The 23,280-nt window shown below is 36.6% G+C and overlaps 1 protein-coding gene across 1 annotated transcript in view; it reads left to right on the top strand.

The window, feature by feature from the left end:
• Window positions 1-23,280, top strand: part of PARD6G (par-6 family cell polarity regulator gamma) — a 90,682-nt gene that overhangs the window by 13,678 nt on the left and 53,724 nt on the right. The window contains exon 2 of the mRNA XM_075213173.1: window positions 7,900-8,122. Coding sequence (XP_075069274.1) covers window positions 7,900-8,122 — 223 coding nt within the window. The remainder of the gene's footprint in view (window positions 1-7,899; window positions 8,123-23,280) is intronic.

Genomic DNA, 23,280 nt, shown 5'->3' on the forward strand with positions numbered 1-23,280 from the left:
TGTGTATATTGAGTCTCTGTCTTCAACTGGCATATATTAAACCACGATTTGCAATTTAAATTCAAATTAGACATTTTTTGGACTAAATAATTATATAATCATTGGTAAATTTTACTATTAAGATATTAATGTGACCTGTATAACCATTTGCAGCATTTATCACTGGTGCATGGTTTAGTAGTCGTAACCATGCTTCAGTGTTTTTGTTATAGTGGAATAACTTGTGGTGGCCAAGACAAACATTGACATAACATTATCAATGCACACTTTTATCAGGAAGAATGACTGGATGTTTAAAGATGGCCACATGCTGCAATCTGGCTAATTGGCCTGATGGCTAAATGATCAGATCTGTGACTGGTTTGACCACACAGTGATCGGATCTGTGACTGGTTTGACCACACAGTGATCGGATCTGTGACTGGTTTGACCACACAGTGATCGGATCTGTGACTGGTTTGACCACACAGTGATCGGATCTGTGACCGGTTTGACCACACAGTGATCGGATCTGTGACCGGTTTGACCACACAGTGATCGGATCTGTGACCGGTTTGACCACACAGTGATCGGATCTGTGACCGGTTTGACCACACAGTGATCGGATCTGTGACCGGTTTGACCACACAGTGATCGGATCTGTGACCGGTTTGACCACACAGTGATCGGATCTGTGACCGGTTTGACCACACAGTGATCGGATCTGTGACCGGTTTGACCACACAGTGATCGGATCTGTGACCGGTTTGACCACACAGTGATCGGATCTGTGACCGGTTTGACCACACAGTGATCGGATCTGTGACCGGTTTGACCACACAGTGATCGGATCTGTGACCGGTTTGACCACACAGTGATCGGATCTGTGACCGGTTTGACCACACAGTGATCGGATCTGTGACCGGTTTGACCACACAGTGATCGGATCTGTGACCGGTTTGACCACACAGTGATCGGATCTGTGACCGGTTTGACCACACAGTGATCGGATCTGTGACCGGTTTGACCACACAGTGATCGGATCTGTGACCGGTTTGACCACACAGTGATCGGATCTGTGACCGGTTTGACCACACAGTGATCGGATCTGTGACCGGTTTGACCACACAGTGATCGGATCTGTGACCGGTTTGACCACACAGTGATCGGATCTGTGACCGGTTTGACCACACAGTGATCGGATCTGTGACCGGTTTGACCACACAGTGATCGGATCTGTGACCGGTTTGACCACACAGTGATCGGATCTGTGACCGGTTTGACCACACAGTGATCGGATCTGTGACCGGTTTGACCACACAGTGATCGGATCTGTGACCGGTTTGACCACACAGTGATCAGGTCACCATTGCCCTCTTTATTGATTTGCTCTAAATGTTTCACACATACAATTAATACAACTTTTGAGAATAGCAAATATTTGCAACAGATAAGCAGGTGAAAGTAGTGTGCTTCAGTTTAGTTTAGCTGAATTTATTTCAAGAGACCAACATTCAATGTGAGATCCAGGTAAGCAGATCATTTTAAGCCTAAATGAAATTTAATGAGGCGACTAGCACTTTTGTTAATTGTTACTAGATGCACACATTCTCTTGTGATTTTATTTACCTACAAATTGATTTAAAATACATTCTCATTAGTCTGACTACATTTCTAATAGGTTGCCCTTTAAAAGTTCATTAAAGTTTAATTTACTAAAAGATAGGTTTTCCTTTTTTGTTTATTGAACTTGTTAAGTATGGTCCATTTGTTTTTACATATCACGGCATAATTATCAATCCTCTAGTCCTCAGAGTTGTAAAATGTAATCGGTCTAATCCCATGTAACAAATAAGTTTTTGTTCCTTTTTTTTTTCTCTCTCATTGCTCAACATTGTTCAACAAAAGCCATCATGAAGAGGTGTATAATTGTTATCTGTAGTTATATTCACTTGATGTGCAGATGTTTGTAGGTAAAAGGACACTCCATTATTTTATTTTTATTTTATACATTTTATAGTGTATGTGTATAGGATACATAATGTTGTTATGGTGTCCCTATAGCCTGCTTCCCTAAAATCTTTCTCCCTCTTTCACCCATGCCCCTCCAAGCCTCTAGAGAAAATTGCCTACACTTGTCTCGCTCACTTCCTTTCCGCAAACAGCCTATTGGATCTTCTTCAGTCAGGCTTTCGTTTTCAACACTCCACAGAGACTGCATTAACTAAGGTTGTGCTAAAACTTAAGGCCATTACTCTCTTCTAATTCTGCTGGATCTCTCTGTTGACCACTCTCTCCTCATACAATCGCTAAGGGATAAATGTATCAAGCTGCGAGTCTTCGGCGGGTTTGAAAAGTGGAGATGTTTCCTATAGCAACCAATCAAATTCTAGCTATCATTTATTTAGTACATTGTACAAAATGATAGCTAGAATCTGATTGGTTGCTACAGGCAACATCTCCACTTTTCAAACCTGCTGGAAAGTCACAGCTTCATACATTTACTCCTAGGTTTTCAAGACACGGTCTTATCCTGGTACCTATTTAATCACTATTTCAGTGTTCATTTCTCTGGATCCACCTCTGTTCCGCTTCCCTTTTCAGTTAGAGTACCACAAGGCTCCATATTAGGTCCTCTGCTATTTTCTATCTATACCACTTCTCTTGCAACTAATAAGCTCCTTTTTTAGATTTCAGTATCATCGCTATGCAGATTATACAGTAATTGATCTATCCTCTCCTTCTCTCGCCATCTGTGTTGTCCTGCTTTACTGACTTTCTGTAATTTTCATCTTTGATTTCCTCTTGCCAACTCAGTCCTTCAGAAATAGGCTATAATTTTTTCATCCAGCCAATGGAACTTACCTTAATGACTTTTCTATTTCTGTTGACATGACCATAAATCCTACCCTGCAAGCTCCCTGCCTAGGTGTGAGCCTTGACTGAGAACTAGCCTTTGTTTCCAATATATATTTAAATTATATTGCATACATCTAAAAAAAACGTTTCTTGAATACGCAAATATCTCACATAAGACACTGCAAATACTTTTAATTCATACAGTCATCTCCCCTATTGACTATAGCAATTACCTCGTTACTGGTTTTCCCCGGAATCAGACTTTCACCCCTACAATCTATTTTGCATGTAGCGGCTAGATTAATTTTCCTTGCACATTGTTCTTCCTCTGCTGAGCCGCTCTGTCAGTCTCTATGTTAGTAGAATACTTCTACTAACATACAAGGCCATCAATTAAACTGTACCAACATATATCTCTTTAATTGTCTCAAAATATTTCCCAACTCGACACCTCCATTCTGCACAAGATCTGCGTCTCTCATCCACACTTATTACATGATCCCAGTTACAGGACTCTTTTTGGGCTTCACCCATTTTGTGAAATTCCCTCCCTCGCACAATAAGACTTTCCACTTGTCTTCAAACCTTCAAGTGAAATCCCACCTCTTCACACAAGCTTATAGTATTTCTCAACCACCCTCTTAACCTCACCTGGTTACCCTATTGCCAGCTTTTACACAGCTCACACAAGACAAGAACCCTGTGACCAATATTTCTGTGTGACTGGTTCATATAGCCCACTAAGCACATTTTACCTTTGCTCTCTGGCTGGATCAGTACGCGATATGTAGCACTTAATCTCATGTATCAAATTCTCATTGTCCCATAGATTGTAGACTTTCCAGCAGTGCCATATTACCTCTGTCTGTATTACCCAGTATCGTTTTATTACTGTGTGTTCCCAATTATAAAGAACTACGGAATTTACTGGCGCTATGTAAATAAATGTTGATGATTATGATGGACATGGATCTGATAGGCCCCTTGTCCACATGTACAGGCAAAAAAGTTGCAGCTTTAGGGATCATCCATTACCCTGAACCACTGAGCTTCCCAGAACTGGACTGCCATTTCTTTCTTTACCTTTTTTTTTTTTTTTAGGCAGAGAGGGGAGCTCTCCAGCCCTTTTGTTAACCAGCCTGTGAACTGACTATTATGCTGATTTATTTCCCTGTCATGTTGAGAATTTGTCCAGGCTATCTTGCACTGGGGCTGGGTATATAATTTATGGGTTGGGTGGAGGACTGTGTGTTTTTTTTTTTATTTATTTTTTTTGTTTTAGTAGTACCTCGCCCTATTATGTGACCTCATATATTTAAGCATCACAGGTTTACGTATTCAGAGAGGACGAGCCTGGTCAATTTAAAAAAAAAACCAAAACATGAACCTCCCCCCAGGGGTTCGTTCAGGCTTGCCCTCCTCTGGTCCATGTATAATAGACAAAAGTTATAGAAGACCTCTGTCCATTATACCTTAAATTCAGTAAGTGGAAACACACACACACACACACACACACACACACACACACACACACACACACACCTACCTTTTATATAAGCACCTTTTAATTGAAGGAAATGCACACACTCCCCACTGACTTGTTCAAATTGTGTTTAAAAAAATAAAAAAAAAGGGAGATTTTATGAGCTCCAAAACAGAAAAAAAGGAAAAGATCCTACACACATTTTACTAGCACAGGTCAGCGCTAAATAAATGATATGAAGATTCTCCTGTTCCGAATGGCAGGACTAGCCAACCAGAAATGTGGAATATGTTTAAAACCATATCCCATGTATATAATTAGTTTTTTCATTTAGAACTGGTTCAACTGCAGAATGAATTACTCTGTGAATTTTGGACCCCTGCGTGTGGAATGTAAATCTCTGAATCTGGTCTTATCTGTGTGTACAGAAACTCTCTAAACAATGCTATACATTTCCAGTTTTTATTTATTTTTTATAAAGAAAAGAGCCTGTTGATATGTTGTGTCCTTTTTGTAAACAGTGCAAGTTTTACAACATTCTTGTTTAGGCGTTATTGTTCCCACTGACAGACACAACACAGCTATAATCTGGAAACAGCAGGGTGGTCTTATTCTAATTAATTTAGAGAACTTCTGAAGTGAGAGCTTGCTGAAAGGAAGCAGGCAGTGAAAATGTGGTTTGGGAGATGAGCACCCAGAGCAAGCTACCACATATAATGACTATATACAGAATATATCAATAAACACACTTTTATTCAAATGGGTTTCATTTATAGGACAGCGAGTCAGTGGAGAGTTAAACAATAATATTGTTTTAAGTTGGTTTTTTTGGCAATAGTATGCAGTTTAATTCAGGTTTTAAAGGTTTGACTTTTAAATTGCATTTTGAAAGTGATTAAGCTGCAGTGGTAGATTTTTTTTATTTTATTTTTTTAAATTGCCATCTCGATGAAGTAGAACTGATGCACAGATCTGGGTGTAGCATCTTTTTGTCCTGTGCCTGTTCTAATGTATAGTGTTTGTTTTTCACTTCACATCAAGTCCATATGTAACATTTGGCTGTGTACATTATATCTAACCTGATTTTCAGGGGTCAAGATGTTAAATGGCTCAGGGCTATCTCTGGTTATGCAATGCTGTTTGCATAAGAAAATACACATATCAATGTTCAAAAAATTATCTATATAGTGACACTAATTCTACAGCGCTGTACAGAGAACACACTCACATCAGTCCCTGCCCCAATGGAGCTTATAGTCTAAATTCCCTAACATATACACACACCGACAAAGAGCGAGAGACTAGGGTCACTTTGATAGCAGCCAATTAACCTACCAGTATGTTTTTGGCGTGTGGCAGGAAACCGGAGCACCCAGAGGAAACCCACGCAAACACGGTGAGAACATGTAAACTTCACACAGCTAAGGCCATGGTCGAGAATCGAACTCATGACCTCAGTGCTGTGAGGCAGAAGTGCTAACTGCTAAGCTGGAAATGTGTATAATTATGTGTATATTTTTGTGTGTCAATGCATAAATTTAAAGTCCATGCGGATTGTAAATATATGCAAACGTGTGCACATACATACATACATACATACATACATTGTGGTGGGAATAGGTATCAAATGCCATCTCTTGGGGTAGAGGGTGGTACAGATATGAAAGTCAGCAGGTTGGTATAACTAGCCCACAGCTAGATTTACTGTGCTGTAAAATATATGAGCAACATAATAAATTCTAAGCCTGTATGGCTACAACTGACACTTATAGTTTCTCGCAACTTATGGAGGAACCTAATGTCCAGCCCACGCTATAAGAAACGCATGCGAACAGAAATCCTATCCGACTTACAAGGAAAATGTCTTTTAGGGAAAGCTTCCATGACTTTCTCCCCAGGTAGTGAGACACAGCTAGGAGGCTGTCGCACTTTTATTATTGCCCAACAGTTGCAGCAGTTTAATCCGTTTGTTACATGGCTGGGAGACCAAAATACCATAAGTGGCCTAAAGGAATGGCAGCAGCAATCTCTCCTCCATTCACTCCAGGGTTCCTTAAACCAGCTCTTGCTTGTGCCAAACCTGTTGTAAAACTGTTTTTCAAACACTTTCCAGATGTTCTAAAAAACAAAACAAAAACAGTTTAGCCTGAGACATACAACACAAACGCCTTCCATTATATCCGAAGTGCTCCTTTATATATGTTTATGTAGATAGAGATTGTGTATATTTCAGTAATAACATGATAATGTATGTATTACTGATTCTCATTGTTGCCATAGCTTTTAGGTATTGCTGTAAAAACACATTTTTCTAGACTCTCAATAGTTCTTGCTGAACTGCCTGGGCTATGATGAATTAGTTTTCTATTTTTAACAGGTTTACATAGGATACAGATTTACAAAATATTTGAGCTCTATTGGTTTATTGTCTGTAGTAATTACCTCTTTTCCTCTTTTTAGAAATAATAAACATTCACAATTTTTATGTGGTTACCAAATCCAGTCCCCCGGGACCCCTAACAGTGCAGGTTTTCCATATCTCCTTGCTGGGGCACAGGTGTATTCATTACTAACTAACACATTTTGAAAGATCCACAGGTGATATAATTATTTCACTTGTGACCTGGTAAACATGCACTGTTAGGGGTCCCTTTGGGAAACACAGATCTTGGAGAATAATTTTAGAAAATAATTTTATTGCTGCTATTCTGTATTTAGTAAAACAATCTTCCTTTACCCTGGGAAGTTTAGTTATAAACGTAGTAGTAAGAGATTACAAAAGCAGACCTTGTACGTTTTATACCCACTTTTATTCCTATTTACAGGTTTTCTGTATTTCTAATTCGTTAAAGCTTTTCTAATTGCTGCAAATTACTGGAGATTGGCTGCTGACCTTTTGGACATGCATGAAAAATCGATATGTAACACTATGAGAGAGAGCACAAATGCTGCATTTGCTTCTCTAATTGAGCACCTTCAAATCCTGGGATGGGAATAACTATATAAACAGGCGGATTTGCAGATTTTTCATGTGTTTACGACATTCCTGTTGTCTGAAATGCCATTTTTTTTTAGTCTACAAAAGCATTATTTTAATACAAAGATTATTTATTTTGGTAGCATATTGAAATGGGTATATGAAATTGAAAAACGGGTCAGTTTTACAAAACGTACGTCTCCTCCTATAGTAACTATTTTATGCAACTCTCATATAAATAGTTAAAATAATTGGGTTTATGTTCTTCACAAAAATATATATATTTTTTTTTATTTTTTTTAACTAAACGGTTTACATCTCCCTATTTATTTGCACTAGTGCTACCTCTACACAGGCTATCCAGTACAATTCCTATTGTTCAGCATCATTGCTCATCTGCTGTTTAACCTGTGGATCAAAAATCTGTGGTAGAGATTCCGATCTTAAAAAATCAGTTCATATGTTGTATTCATATGTTGCTGATATTGATAACCTGTTCATTTTATAGTGTCATATATGTTTTTGTTTAAATTTAAGAAGAAAAAAGACTGTTTGTTTTATCTGAGATTTATTGGTTGTATTTCCATTTTTTTGTTTTTAGTATGGAGCAGAGTTCAGAAGGTTCTCCTTAAATCGTTACAAACCTGGAACATTTGAGGATTTCTACAACCTTCTCCTTCAAGTCCATAATATATCCAATGTAGATGTGATGCTTGGCTATGCAGATGTCCACGGTGACCTTCTCCCTATCAACAATGATGACAATTTCTGTAAAGCGGTGTCAAGTGCCAATCCACTACTTAGAGTATTTATACAAAAGCAAGGTAAGACGCCTGTTTTTGTTATTCATGCATTGGAAGCACAATAATTTCACACAACAAAGAAATTGGATTGAAAAGGTTATCTACTTTGTGCCCTAAATATGCAATGATGGCAAATTCAAGTTGAATAATAACATGTTGTTTGGGTATTTTAAGCAAGCAACACTAGTGGATTTAAAGGACTGTGTTGGACCACCAATGGAGAGAATATCATAACCTTGTTTCATTTCATAAGTTGTCGATCCCAGTTTTTACTACATAAGGACTCATTAATGGCTGTAAAAGTCCAGGTCATATGGCAGTTTGCACTGGTGGTTTAATGTGATGTAAACCTATTATTACATTCTCTTAAGGTGGTGTCACATGGGATGCATTAAATGCTATTGCTTTTTCAGCTAGAAAGTGCAGCATTCATAAGTGCTTAATTGCTCACATAGTGACAGTTTGAAAAGGGGAATGTTCCTCCATTGTCGCATGAGAGGAAAGAAACTCAGAAAACATTCAATGCAGCTTCCTCAGAGCATAATCTCTGCCATGTGATGGGGGAGGAGCTTTACTCATTCACTTTATCATGTCATCGCACAAAGAGTTCAAGCTCTTCTCAACTGTGCTTTTCCAGATCGAAAGTATGTAAAGCCCCTGCATGAAACCACTTTTAGTTGTTTTGGTGGTTATTTTTTGTTTTGTTTTTTACTGTATTGTTTGTTTTTTTTACTGTCCACTGCCATCACCTATAAAATCCACACTTAGGAATTTAATAGGGTGTTTTCACAATTTATGGTTACATCTTCAAATGTAAGGATGTAGACTAGCTTGCTCTCTATTTAACTGGATGTCACACTTAGGTGATAAAACTTTACCTCCAGGTTAGCAGCAATTGAGTGGTGGAGAATTGTTTGTGTTCTCTCTCAGAATGGTTTGTGAGTATAATCATCATTGTAGCCAATGATAAATTGACATAGAGCAGCTATGTTAAACTTTGCACCTCTATTGCTCATGTCATGGTATCTTTAGCTTGCACAAGGATTCAGTGACTTTCTTTTAAGTGTTTTTGCAAGACTTTGTGGTCAGATTGCAGTTTGTGGGACAGCTCCTAGAAGTCATTAGACGTTTAAACATTGCCTTTTATTAGTCCATTTAGAAGGAATGCAAGTAATACAATTATCCAATAATATGCTGTAAACACCATGAAATAGAATTGGGCTTTACTAGGAACTGTATATTCAGAAGTCTATTTAATGAAATGCGCCTGGCTATGATGATGATTTCTATTTTTATGATATATGTAATTACTACAAAAAAAAGCGCATTTATTTTCACTTGGGAGGTTTTTCCTTTTTCTTGGCCCAGTTTAACAGAGGTATAACAAAAACAATGTTCAATATTAAGATATTTTTTTTTTTCTTCCTTTTTTCAATAGCAGCCTCTTCTTTTTTTTGTCATTGGTGAACAACAAGAATGTTAGACTTTCCACATAACCTGTAGCCATTTACATATTTCTGTAAGTAATAAGAAAAATAGATTAATTTAATTCACACAGCATGAGAAATGAATTTGTATAAATATTTTGCAATGTAGCGTTTTGATGGACTCTGGTAGGTCGCTGTACTACTGTATTTCAAATCTTCAGTAGTTTGTGCTAAGAACTGTCAATGTTTGCCATGCATGAAATCCAGAGACCTCACATTGTGCTAACTTCAATGTGTCATGTTTTATTATTATTAATTATTAATAATAATAATTTTTACTCCTTTGGGAGATGCATCAAAGAAACACTTGATTATTCAATTGTACATTCTACAAAAAAACACTTATGTATAGGGGTTTATAGTTATTTAGATTGTTGGAATGTCTTATAATAAATAATAATCATTAAGTATCAAGCTGGGGAATTCTGCACCACATTTATCTATTAACACACGTGAATGAATGGAGTATTAAAACTGAAGCTTATACACTTTACAAATGCTTGACCTGAAACTCCATTCTTCACTGTGTATTGGCATGTATTTGCTATAGTCGTCCATGTGACACTAATAGGTCTTATTTTATTGTCTTTTATTCAATAACCATTTGATATTATTGGTAGCTTTGTTCATTCCATTGCATTTTGACCTGCTTAGAGCAAATGTTTTATTTGCAACTCTGGGACTTGCTCTCTGAGGTTCTGGTTCATTAAGGAAAGTTAAGTAAAAAAAAAAAAAAAGTAGGTAGTCTCCTGGACAAAACCATGTTACAATGCAAGGGGTGCAAAATAGTTTTCTATTTTGCACCTAAGTTAAATACTGTCAGTGTTTACATGTAGCACACACAAGAAATTAGCAAATACGTTTGTCATAAGATTCATGCAGGTGGCAAAAGGAATAAGAGGAGTATTTCAATATCCTTTTGCGTCAGTGTATATCAACCTAGTATTAGATGTCTTTATGGAAGCTCCATTTGAACCTGAGCTGCAAGCACTCTGGGCTGATCTTTTCTGAATATATTTCATGGCAAGGTGGTACTTAAGACAAAGCCTACTCTTTATGACAGAGGTGGTGTCAGAATTTAATGTCAAACAGGAAATTGTTCTCCCTTCCCTGTGCCCAAATCTGAAGTGTCCAAGGGAACAAAAAATTCACTGTATGGACTTGGCTAGGACAATATGTTTTTACCTATTTTGGACTGTAATGCATAGGAAGACAAAGTAACTATTTGTTTTGACTATTTTGGCACGCTGCCACTAAAGTCACTGTTGCCAGTTTGGTTAAATTTTGTAACCAAGAGGCCTATGTGATCAGAGAGAATTACAGATTCTATCAAGGCACAGGTCTTTAGAGCAATGGCAGCATCTGGTGTGGAGAAAGCATCCACCTTTAATGAAGCTTTGCTCAAAGCAACAAAATGATTATTGGTATGTACGTTTCACAAACGCTACCATTATTGATGGTTTGGTAAAAGAGTGCTTAGTGCATTATTATTTAAAATAAATAAGTACATAATTATTGGACCATGAGTAGGACCCATGCAGTGAATTACCTGCTCTTTTATTACCACTTAGTCTCCTCCTCCAAGGCAGATACTAACAAATTTTTACCAATAATTATGTTTTCTTGATCTTTCCATGGCACTCTTGTTTCCAACTCTTTATTCTATTATTTATATTTATTTATATATTTGTATGTGATCTATTTTTTTTTATTTTTTTGTAAGGTATTTTCAAAGTTTTTATAGAAAATCATAAGACACCTAGAAGTAGTGGGCACTGCCTTATCTACCGGTTTTTGTTTTTTTGTCCGCTGGAAACTAGGAGATGGATAAATTACATAGATTGAAAGTTTTTGACACACAGATCTTTATGCATGTTCAAATGCTAAAGTATTTACAAAAGTATAATCTGATAAAATGATCAACCATCAACTTGCTAAATGTAAGCGCCAAGTGTATGTAGTGGTGGTAGGTGACTGAAATCTCTTGCACTTGTGGTGTCCGTTGAGAGGCTTAAACACAGGACATGCATAGTGCAGAGAAAAAGAACCCAAGATATCAACATACTTACATAATTAGTTTTACTTCTAAAACAGTATGTTTATGTGTGCGTGTATGTATAATTCTTTTTTCCTTCACCTAATCGCCTCCTCTCTAGTCCTAAACGCTGATTGATACATGTAACAAGAAATTATTTATTATGTATGTGTGTGTGTGTGTGTGTGTGTGTGTGTGTATATATATATATATATATATATATATATATATATATATATATATATATATATATATATTATATAAATGCTTAGTGGCGTCTGTCTGTGTGTGTGTGTGGAAAAAAAAGTTGCAGCGCCACCTGCTGGGCAGAGTTATACACTGACCTACTAAATTCTTAGTGTGTGTGGGAAAAAAAATTCAAAAAGGGCTGACATTTGGTAGGGCTCAAACTAATTTTCGTGAGGTAATTTTACCTCATGAACACACATTAAAAAGGCCGCTTGCGTTGGGAACGCTCTTCCCCTGAGGAGGCCTGGGCTAGGTCCAAATGCATGACAAGAACCTTTTTAAGACATTAAGTAGCTTGATTTGACTAGAATGCATGAGTATCATGCACGGGTTAACTTGTGTGTGTGTGTGTGTATAATATATATATATATATATATCACCTAGCCTTTAGGACTAAAGAGAGGGCTAGTAATTGTCTCCTACACAATCTGCAGCATTGCTTAAATTTTTCCCCCCTTATAAAATATTAACATTGCATGTGATTCTGCTGCCCTGTGTTTTCCGAACTACACATGTGGCACAAGAATAGATAAGTACGTCAGCCAGCTCTACTTGTTTAACAAGAACACAAGCAAGATTCTGAACAATATCCTTTAATATGTTAACATCTGCATAAACTAAACAAAAGAAAATTAATTATCGTTAACAATTTCTTCTATGCCATATACAGTGTTGTCCCAGGCTTTTACTTTGCTAGGCCCTGCATGGCAGGATAAGATTCAGATCTGTTTCCATGCTTAGTGTCTGAGAGAATAGTCAGTGTTCTATTCTCTTTATTAAGAAAAAAGAACAATTCTTCAGATATTTAGAAGAGGGCAAAGCCATACGTTCTGACTGGATATTAGCTTCTTTTTGTTCAACACTCTCCAGTTGAAGATCTTATTCATCTACCTTTTGTGTTATGAATAGTTTGAGGTTATTTTTTTTTATTTTTTCCTAGTCCTCCTTCAAGTGATTATAGTACAAAACACTTTATTCTTACAGATTGCACATTAGCAGTATGTGTGTTACATAGACATATATAGTTTAAAGAAATGCACTCATAGATCTTCAATCAAATTTTTGATATGAGTATGTAAGGGTTTTTTTCTCTCATCTTCTAGAACCTTTTTGCCCTCGGAACAATTATAAAATTCAAAGAGGGGCATTAGGTGTCCAAGATATGTTTCCTAGGAGATATATGTATATATATAATCTGAAATTGGGGACAAAAGTCCTTGTCTTCTAAACTAGGGCTCTGCAATTCCTGAAAAACAGTATTTTATAAACACTGGCCAGCCTTTTTTTTCTCTACAAAAGATAAGGGGGAATGGCTTAAACAAAATTCCACGTTTTATTAAAAACATTCGAATGGGGCACAAATGTAAATATAACAAAATAAACACTGTTGCAACTACAATTCAAGTTGATTTGTAAATGTCATTATAGACATAAGTTTTCTGCTTCTACAAATGCTTGATATATGATTTGCAAACCATTTTGAACTGTAGTTGCAGCAGTGTTTATTTTGATATATTTACGTGTGTGCACCATTCAAATATTTTTTTAACAAATGTGACATTTTTTTAAACCATTTTCTCTCACCTTTTGTTGGAGAAATAAGTTGGTGCCTCTTTTAAAACAAATTGCCCCCCGAACAGCCTGAATTCTTTGTGGAATGGCTTTAAGAAGGCACTGGAACCATTCCTAAAGCTGGGTACACACTACAGAAATTTCGACCAACTTTTTCTGCCGAGCGATTTTACATGCGACCGATGGTCCGATCGCTTGGTCCATGGACTGCGCATACACACTAGCCTTGTTTAGGACGATAAAGGGAAGAGCGGACGTCCCTTTAGCGACTTTTTACAGCCATGTTGTCGTGAGCAATGACTGTAATTTCATGCTCACTGTTGTGGATCGGTCGGAAGTTTATATACACTACACAGCGGAAACGAGATTGGAACGAAAATATTAAACGGTACGACCAACCAAATGAGGCGACAATCGTCCATTTGGGCAGACTTTCGATCATCGTGTCGCTATACACACTGACCCGACTTTTGAACGAGCGGTCGTATGTCGGCTGATTTAGCCGATTATTGGTTGAAAACTGTGTAGTGTGTACCCAGCTTTAGTGATGTTGGTCCATGTTGACATGAGAGCATGACGCATTGGCTTCAGATGTGTCTGCTGCAAATCCTCCGTGCCACCACATCCCAAAGGTGCTCTTTTGGATTGAGATCTAGTGACTCTGCAGACAATTGAAGTATACTAAACTCTGTCATGTTAGTGGAACCAGCTTTTGTAACAAGTCTGGTTATCCTGCTGGAAAACTTGGATACACTGTGTGTCTGTGCATGTTACTAATTAGTAGTCATATCGTCTAGTTTGTTGTCCTTATTAACATACTTGCAATTACATGTGCTAATGTTTGAGGTATTCATGCTCTGTTGCTTTTATTGACCAAAGGGTAAACAAAAGCTCTTCTATGGCCACTTGCTGTCTATATTGATAGGCTTTTGAAAATAGTGGATGTAAATGACGGGACATGGACAGGAGGAAGAACTCTATGTTCAGAATGACAAAATAACACGTAAATCACAATAAGAAACAAAAATGAAAATAGGCGGCGCTCCTAATCAATGTTTTCAGTATAGTGGTTTAACAACAGTTCTACTTTTATATAGTGATTTTTTTAAAAATAATTCTACATAAATGTGATCATTCCATGGGAATAATAAAAAAATAAAATATATTGGTGAAATGTAATAACGTCTTACAGCACAAGAACAATATTGGATTGTACAGTATATGAGTTCCTATATTCCCTGGATTAAGATTTTCTCAAAACTTCATCCCAATGAATGGGCAGATAAAAGATAAACAAAAGAACAGTGCAATATCCTAGTGCACTATGTTACAATTCTAAACACGTTTGAATAAATTCCATCAATCCTTTCCCATGAAATATGATAGGTGAATTATCTTCAAATACAACTTATACACACCTCGTGCACCACTCCACACCCTTTTGTGAGTGCACTTATGAGAATTGAAATAAAAAAATTGCGTTGTATGATCATAGGTGTGTGTAAGTTGTATTTGAAGATAAATCACCTACCATACTTCATGGGAGAAGATTTCAAATCTGTTATGAGTCCTTACAAACATGTGTAGGTGGTATTGGACTCTTTTGAGTCAAATATATCCTTTTAATATTTTTTCTCCCCCCCCCCCCCCCCCATTTAAACACATTTTCGTATTGTGTATATAAACCGTCAATACAAATATTGGTGATTTTTCCAGAAATGTGGAATTGTTTTCCCTTTGTTTTGATCCTCCTTTCTCCTATTGGGCACTGCATAAGCAAAAACGAATGCACTATTCATTTTATGGCACAGTTGATGTACAATCTGTTTGGCAAGGGTGTGATTGGTGCATGGGGGGGTAGTTTTATTTATCACTTTTGTTTGGTTGTTTTTATTGTGGAGTGGTGTGTTTTTTGTTTGTTTGTTTGTTTGCTTTAATTCTATGAATAAACATTGCTCCAGTCCAAGCCTTTAACAGACGACTGACCATACCTTTTGCTTTAAAATAAAATTTACTAGTGGTGGTTGTCTTTCGCATTCCTCGGGTATTGTAAATGCTAGGGGGCGGTATGCTGATGGCCACAGTGCAACTATTTTGATGATCCTAATCTTCACTGCGTTTTAGTTTTTGAGACCAGGATTCTGACAGACAGTATTTACTAACATTACTTGTAGGTGTAAAGATAGACTACAACCATCATATTCATTGTAAACTTGAATAATAGACCAATAATTGCTAAGTGCTTGCATGGTTTGTGTGCATATTTGTACCTATTGAGCAATGTTTGTAAAAAAAACAAACAAAAAAACAATTGTTTTTAATGGGCTTCTAATTTTTAGCCTTAAACAGGGCAAGCCTGACTGATCTTGGGTGTGTTACTCTCTTTCTGTTTTATTTATAGTTATGTATTTCTTACCACCTACGAATACTAATGATTGGTGTTTTGTTTTTGTTTTTTTAACTGCTGTTATGTTCCTGATACTGTTAGTTTTTCATGTTCTGTGGATAGACAACGTGATGCAATATAATATGGAGAATAGAGGTGATGGTCTCTGCTGAAACTCAGAAATGAGTGGGAGCCTACACATATTCTCTGGTGGAGACAGACACTGTGGTTTTATTTCCATTAGCTATTTTTCTGGCATCTGTTACAAAATTATCACAGGTCAAGAAACAGCTTTACCTTTTCCTTCCTCCCGTAGGGAAAAAAAAAATCTATAGTTTTCAAAATAACTTGGCAATCATTTTATGTTTTTAAAGGCTCACTGAGAGCAGAATGTGCACTTTAAAGCGGATGCTGTTAGAGATTTATGTATAGATAATTACTGTGACTGCATTGAATCCCAGCTCTTATGTGGATGTTGCTCTAGATGTAAAAACTGAGAAAAGCAGAAAGCAATCCTAAAGATGTCCACAGATATGCAGACCATCTCTTAAGACCCCAAAGTTTGACTAGTGATAAGTGTGAAGTCTCTAAATGTAATTTAATTCATTTGAGATTTGTTGACAAATCAAGTATTTTTTCAAGAAGTACTTTAGTGTATAATCTTGTGCCGTAATAAACTATTGTCCACCTCCCTCTGCTTGGGAGCGCTTTGGAAAGTGTATGGTGAATAGATATCAGTCAGGTGAGGCCAGGGCCTGAGTTACGTCAGCATAGCACTCGTGGACTACCTTACAATGGGCCGTGCAACCCTTTTTAAAGCTTCTACTTGCCCTGGTGGATATAGCCTCTGTCAATATGACAGGGGTTGGTAATATTCATATGAATGGTATTTTCCTCTCAACCTTCTTAGATTGTGAGCTCTCATGCGAAGGGTCCTCTCTACCTTTTATTTATGTCTGCACCTTCAATGTCTTTGTCCTGCAAAATCTTCATTCTTCTATATGCCAACAACTTTCTGACTCCACAAATAAACATTACTGTGTGAATGGATCATATAACCCTACTAAGCACTTTTTCCATTAACCTCATGCTCTTCATATTCAAATCTTCCCATAGATTATAGATTTGTATGCCATGCCCTCTTACATTATTTGGTAATACCAGTCTTGTCTTATCACTGTCTATATTCCCAGTGCTTTACAATTGGGAACATGTTGCGGCCATACAAATAAATTAAATAAGTAATTTAATTTAGTATTTTGCACCATATTAACAGAAAAAACATGAGATTGTTGATTGAAAGTGTGAGCGCAGTGGTTTTGTGGTCATATTTAGATGTAGAGATATATATTGTTTATAAAGCTCTTTGTGGGAGACTACAGGTAAATATATTGTAGTAAAATAAGTGTAATACAGGAGGTAGAGCAGCTAGTGTGATAGATGGTTGTACTTGGCCACAGTAGGTAAAAGGAAACTCCAATATACTTTCTAACCTTTTCTTTACTTTTTATTCAAGAAAATCTATTACAAATATCTTTACTTGGTTATATTTTTGTACCTGGATGTATTATTTATTAATTACAGTACAAGAACACAAAATGGGTGGATGGGTCCCTGAAAGAACTGCTGTAATTCTTTTAAATGTCTGTAGGACATCTGTTAACTTTCCAGTTCAAAGCACACTGGTGCCCGCCAAGCTGGTCAGGTGTCAACCAATACCCCTCCTAGCCCACTCTTCAGGGGCTGCTTGAGGTGCAGTTTTATCATCTAAAACATATCTGGTGTTTGAGCTGTTTGTCCTTTATAGTTTGTTTATTTTACCCTGTGTTAGCTTAGTGTTGAAAGTATAACAGACCTTGCAGGAAAGCAGAGGTCATCCTGCTCACACTTAATAATCCTGTGTAAGGTCCCTTGCTGATAATAGGTCACTGGTCTGCCGGTCTGCTCTAATTAATAAGCTGGTTGTTTCTAGACCCTCTGCAACAGCTTATGAGAAAAACAAACATTACAAACTCCTCACTTGAGTAAAAGCAGGAGGTATCTTTTAATTTTATTTAATAAAAAGAAAGCGATCATTGTAAAGCTCTACGGAATTTGCTGGCGCTATATAAATTGATGATGACCACTGAGGCTAACACTTTTATTAACTTTGTAGATTGAGGTGGCACTCAATAGGTCTCATCCCAGAGTATTTACAACCCAGAGTGTTTTTAGTTGAGAAGAACATAGATCCAGCAGAATCTTTCATTAATGAGCTGTGAATATATTTTTCTAATTTATTTGCTGGTTGTCTGCAAATTAAGCAAATTTCTAAGTATATTCAAGTATAATTAAGCCTGTAAGTTGAGAAAAATATTTTTTAAGTGTTTCAACAAAATTTCAGTGTACAGAACCTAACACTTTCTGTAATGGTAGTGGAACATAAGGTGGTGGTTCTTGTACTTTAAAATAACTTCACATCAGTGTTTCAGTTTTGTTTGTTTTTTTGGGTTTTTTTTAGTGATTTTTCACTTTTTTTTTTTTTTAAATTCCTGATGACAAACATTTTTATAATTTGTTTACTGGGAATAAATTTAATGGTTGGCAGCCGTTTTCAATCGTGACAAAGGAAGTTACATTTTGGAGAGTTGATATCCTCATAGTCCTGGGTAAATAAGAATATTATTATACAGTACATTTGTTTGACAATACTCACTAAAGGTACTGTGAGGTCAATGCGTATTAGTTATCTGTTCACACCAACTCATGGTAAATATTTGTGCAATAGTACAGTTTGTACAGCACATTATTTAATGTTTTTATAAGTACGAGGTGAAAAGATACATACAGCCTTCACTTCTCCATGCTGAGCTAGAACATGTACTATTATTATTATTTTGGTGCTCAAGTCAATTTCATATATAGTCAGCAGTGGGCCATAGAATTAGACCGGACCACATTTATAGGCTGTTCTAAAATTGCAAACAGTTATTCTTAACTATTATTATTTACAGAGCACTAACATAGTCATCAACACACTTAGCATAGTTGATGACTGCATATATGGTCTGATATTGTAATCATCCAGCCTGATTTACCACCCATCCCAATCAACATCCAGTGGATTCAGATCAGATGTTAATTGATATTGGTTTCCTTTTTGGGCCCATACACATGGCAATGTGCGGCCTACTAAATGCATACTAAAGTGCAGTGTGCGCAGGCACCTTTACAGTTCCTTTTAGATTGTAATTTTAGCAGTTGTGTGACCCACATGCTCATGCCACCGTTCTTCATAATTCTAGGTCGCTAGATCACAAAAACCTACCTACAGAAAAGAATAATAAAGAAGTGAAGTAAAGCGCATGAAGACCTTATGGTCTGAAATTTTGTATTCATTGTAAATGGAGTGCTTCATACAAGATCACCATCCTGGTCTCTCATAGATTATTTTAAACAGTACTTAGGTCATTTTTGTTTTCTTGCTGGTAACAGAAATTCCAGGCCCATTTTGCTCAGTTCACAAGGCCTATCGCATGTTTCCTTCTGCCTGCAAATTTCAGTTAAGCAACTTATAGTAATTTATTTTCACAAATTCTGCTAATCCAGGCAGATAAAGTATTTTAAATTGTAAAAAAGACAATAATAATAAAGGACTTTGAAATAAATGTAAACTTTCAGATATGAACATTTTAATGTAAATTACATTGTTCAGTGTTAACCTGACATTCAGCAGCAATTACCTGTATATTCCATTACAGACAGCTGGTACTCTTCCTACAACTTAAGACAGTGTCCTGATGTAGTTTGATAATAGTCAAAAAACTAAGGGCCTGATTCATTAAGGATCTGAACTTGAGAAACTTCCTATTTCAATCTCCTGGGCAAAACCATGTTACAATGCAAGGGGTGCAAATGAGTTTTCTGTTTTGCACATAAGTTAAATACTGACTGTTGTTTCATGTAGCATACAAATACTTGATGGCTTATTTGTACACTGAAATTTTAAAGTTGATATTTGTGTGCTACATGAAAAAAACAGTCAGCATTTAACGTATGTGCAAAACAGAATACTCATTTGCACCCCTTGCATTGTAACATGGTTTTGTCCAGGAGACTGAAATAAGAAGTTTCTTAGGGCCCGATTCATTAAGGATCTTAACTTAAGTCTGCATTTGCATCAATTGACCCTTCCCTTTGTATGCACGGTCCAATACAAGTGTTGCATTTCTGCAACACAAGTCTGCCAGGCTGTAGGTCACTCTGTCTTTTTGTTCGGTAAGAGAAGCCCCTCCCCCTGACAGGTCAACCTGCTGCAGAGGAGTGAAATAGAGCACGATGGACATATTTAGCGAAGTATAAACAATCCAGTAATTTCATATATAGACCCATAATATCCAGCTTTTGATATATATGAATGAGGAATAATGGTTGTACTTCATCTTTACATCCCCATCCTGTTCCAGGATTGTTTCCCTTGTATTGCCAGTAGAAATTGCATTTGTTTTGTGTGTAAATGGTTTGTGTAAAGTCAGTCTTTTATTGTTATTGATATACATTGAATATAATTATTGTTTCTTCATGCAAATCTAGAAAAATGCTGCATGTGTTTTAAAACATTTTAGATTATATTTGCCAATGTGTTTTTTAAATTCCAAAATATTTGTTTTTTAGGGTATTGTGAAAAAATTCTGATCTAGTTCTTTAGGAACAATGGCACATTTCTACTATGCTCTTTGGCTGCTAGAATGCTGACTCCTCATTTTATTCTTCCCTAAAGATGTTGTTTCAATGCTTAATGCAGTAGCTCTCATTGTGACTGAGTAAATAGATTAGTGTTTGAATATTTTCCAATGGAGGAGGTTTAGAAAGCAGAGATTTCTACAGAACTGAGTAAAAGTGCTGCAACAGCAAATATGTCATAAGGAAAAACAATTTGCAATCCAATAATTTTTTCTGTTTCATTTTTATTGCCAAAGAGGAAGTGTCTACTATTTTGAGTGTTTCTGATCATCATTTCTTAAGATATCAAAACAAATGATTTCCAGTTAAAACCTTGCCACCTGTTTGGTAATCTGCTGGATTAAGTCACTGTCCATCTATTATTTACATTTTGAACATAAGAAGTTACTGGTCATTGACGGAGACTAGAAGGTGGGGTGGGGGGGGGGGGGCGCTATCTGTCTCCCTTGTCTATGGTCCTCCGCTGCTACTTTCTCAGGTTGAGTGGTGGGATTGTCAAGGTTTACACTGGAGTAGGAATTAACTAGTCATCATGCAGAGTTTAATAGTTCATAAATAAATTACTGGTGGATTATTTAATTTAAAGCAGTTATTTAATAGTAGGTGTTTTAATGAGTGTATTTCAGGTGTGGTTAAATATTGTGAACTGTAACGTTGCCTTAAATCACATTGCCGCATGACATATTTTCATGTAACAAGCTTTGGTTGTCATAAATGGTTTGTCTGACTGTTGTATGACAAAATGGGAATGATAGTGTCTTGAGTAACTTTTATAATATATGGGACACAGGCAAACACCAGTTACCATGTTGTAACTACTGATCTTCCAATGTTGTACATTTCTAATAGTCAATGCACAACAAAACTTTCACTAGCCACAATTCCATCATCTGAGCAGATTGTGGGCTCCAAATATTTTGGTTTCCGAAGATATTTGGTTAAATTTTTTTTTTTTTTTGTTTCTCACAAATTTGACCTAAACTTTGCCTATGGACCACCAATGTCAGAAGAGGAATGCACGGTGCAGTTTTTTAATATAATTTCTAAATCCTAACGCTGCAGTACAAGACTTGTCAACCACCAACACTTCACTTTTGCAAATCCACTGGTGGTCGCCTGTTTCTCCTATACCACAGTGTCAGGAATAGGAGATGCAGTTTGCTGTGCATAATAGAAAATATAATGCTGACGTTTTCTCTTCTCTGTTTTATCACATTTTACTATGTGATTTAATCACCAATACGTTTTTCAGATTTTGGTTCTCTGTCCCGGACGATTGGTGCTCAGGAAGTAACAGAAACCGATTCTTGCTTGGAGAAACCTCCATTCTCCTCCATGTTTCAATGCTTTCCTTGTCCTTCTTGCAGAGAAGATGACATTTAATGGACACCACAACAGAACAGCTGGAGAGCACAATCTTGAATTTGTGTGACCTCCTTGAGCATGTTGTGTTTGAGATTCCACATGAACAAAATTCAAAGGACAAATAATTCTATAATGTTACTGTTAAATAGAAGAAAATACATGTGATTATAATGAAAGGAATTAAAACTTCTTAGCATAGATACAAAATTGTTGTTGAATATAATATAGTGCTGTGTATATTTTGCATTGTTGCTTATTTGTTTGGGGCTGTTTCAATGATGGTGCTGGTTTGGTGATATTTGTGCTGACCACATTTGGGTGCAGACACGGTACTCGCCTCCTGAGAAACAAATTTCCCATTGATGATTCATTGTTTCCTTTGCGGTTTCTCTCATTTCTCTACACACTACAATAATTGAAGAAAACGAAAAAATAGTACAGTGTCTTCAATGCGAAGGTTCGCCCGACTATAAATCTTATTTCACCAGCTAGGCTATCTATTTCTGAAGTATTGGAGAGTAGCAGAGTTGGGTTACATAGTTACAATTCAGGTCAGACGAGACCTATTTCTCCCAGGTATACAGGTGTTAGTATAACAGCAAACTTGCATAGTTGTAGGTTGAAAGTCTGCAAGAGCAGAGTTCTACACCTTCCTACAGCACCACCACTTTCACAGGTTGCTGAGTCATTTGGCTGTTATCCGAACAACCTGTAAATGTGGGCCTACCTAGTTCTGTGACTTACTGCTACTTATATATGTTTTACTCTTCAACACTATACTGATATTAATGTGTGTTCAAAATCCAGTATTTACTATGGAGAAGTACAAAACAAGCTTCACTCAATATTTGTCCAAGGTTTTTACTTCATAATGATAGAGCCCTAATTATCAGGGTTATAAGGATGCTAGTGTGTGTGTATGTGTATGTGTATGTGTATGTGTGTATATATATATATATATATATATATTTTATTTTTTTTATTTATTTATTTTTGGGGACCAGTGAGTTTCATTTTATACCCAGATACCCCCATAAATGCTTTAGTTTATTTTTTTTTATTGAAATACTGTGTACATTAGGATTGGTATTGCAGAGTAGTACGAACTACCTGTGCATTGATTACTAAGGGATGCTTTGATCAGAAGCTATAGGGTTGAAAAGCATTGGTGACAAGCTAGGTATGCTGGTTGTAGCCTGTGTTGAAATTCCTCTGAGCCACACCTCATTTTGCTGCTATAGAAGTAAAGATCTGTAGAGACAATGTCCTTGGTGCAGTAATGTGTGAGCTTTTTTTCTATTATTATTAACATTTACTTATTTAGTACCAGCATATTCTGTATCTAATTGTAGAGCACTGAAAA

This window comes from Mixophyes fleayi, chromosome 5 (genome assembly GCF_038048845.1).
Source record: "Mixophyes fleayi isolate aMixFle1 chromosome 5, aMixFle1.hap1, whole genome shotgun sequence".
NCBI classification, from domain to species: Eukaryota; Metazoa; Chordata; class Amphibia; order Anura; family Limnodynastidae; genus Mixophyes; species Mixophyes fleayi.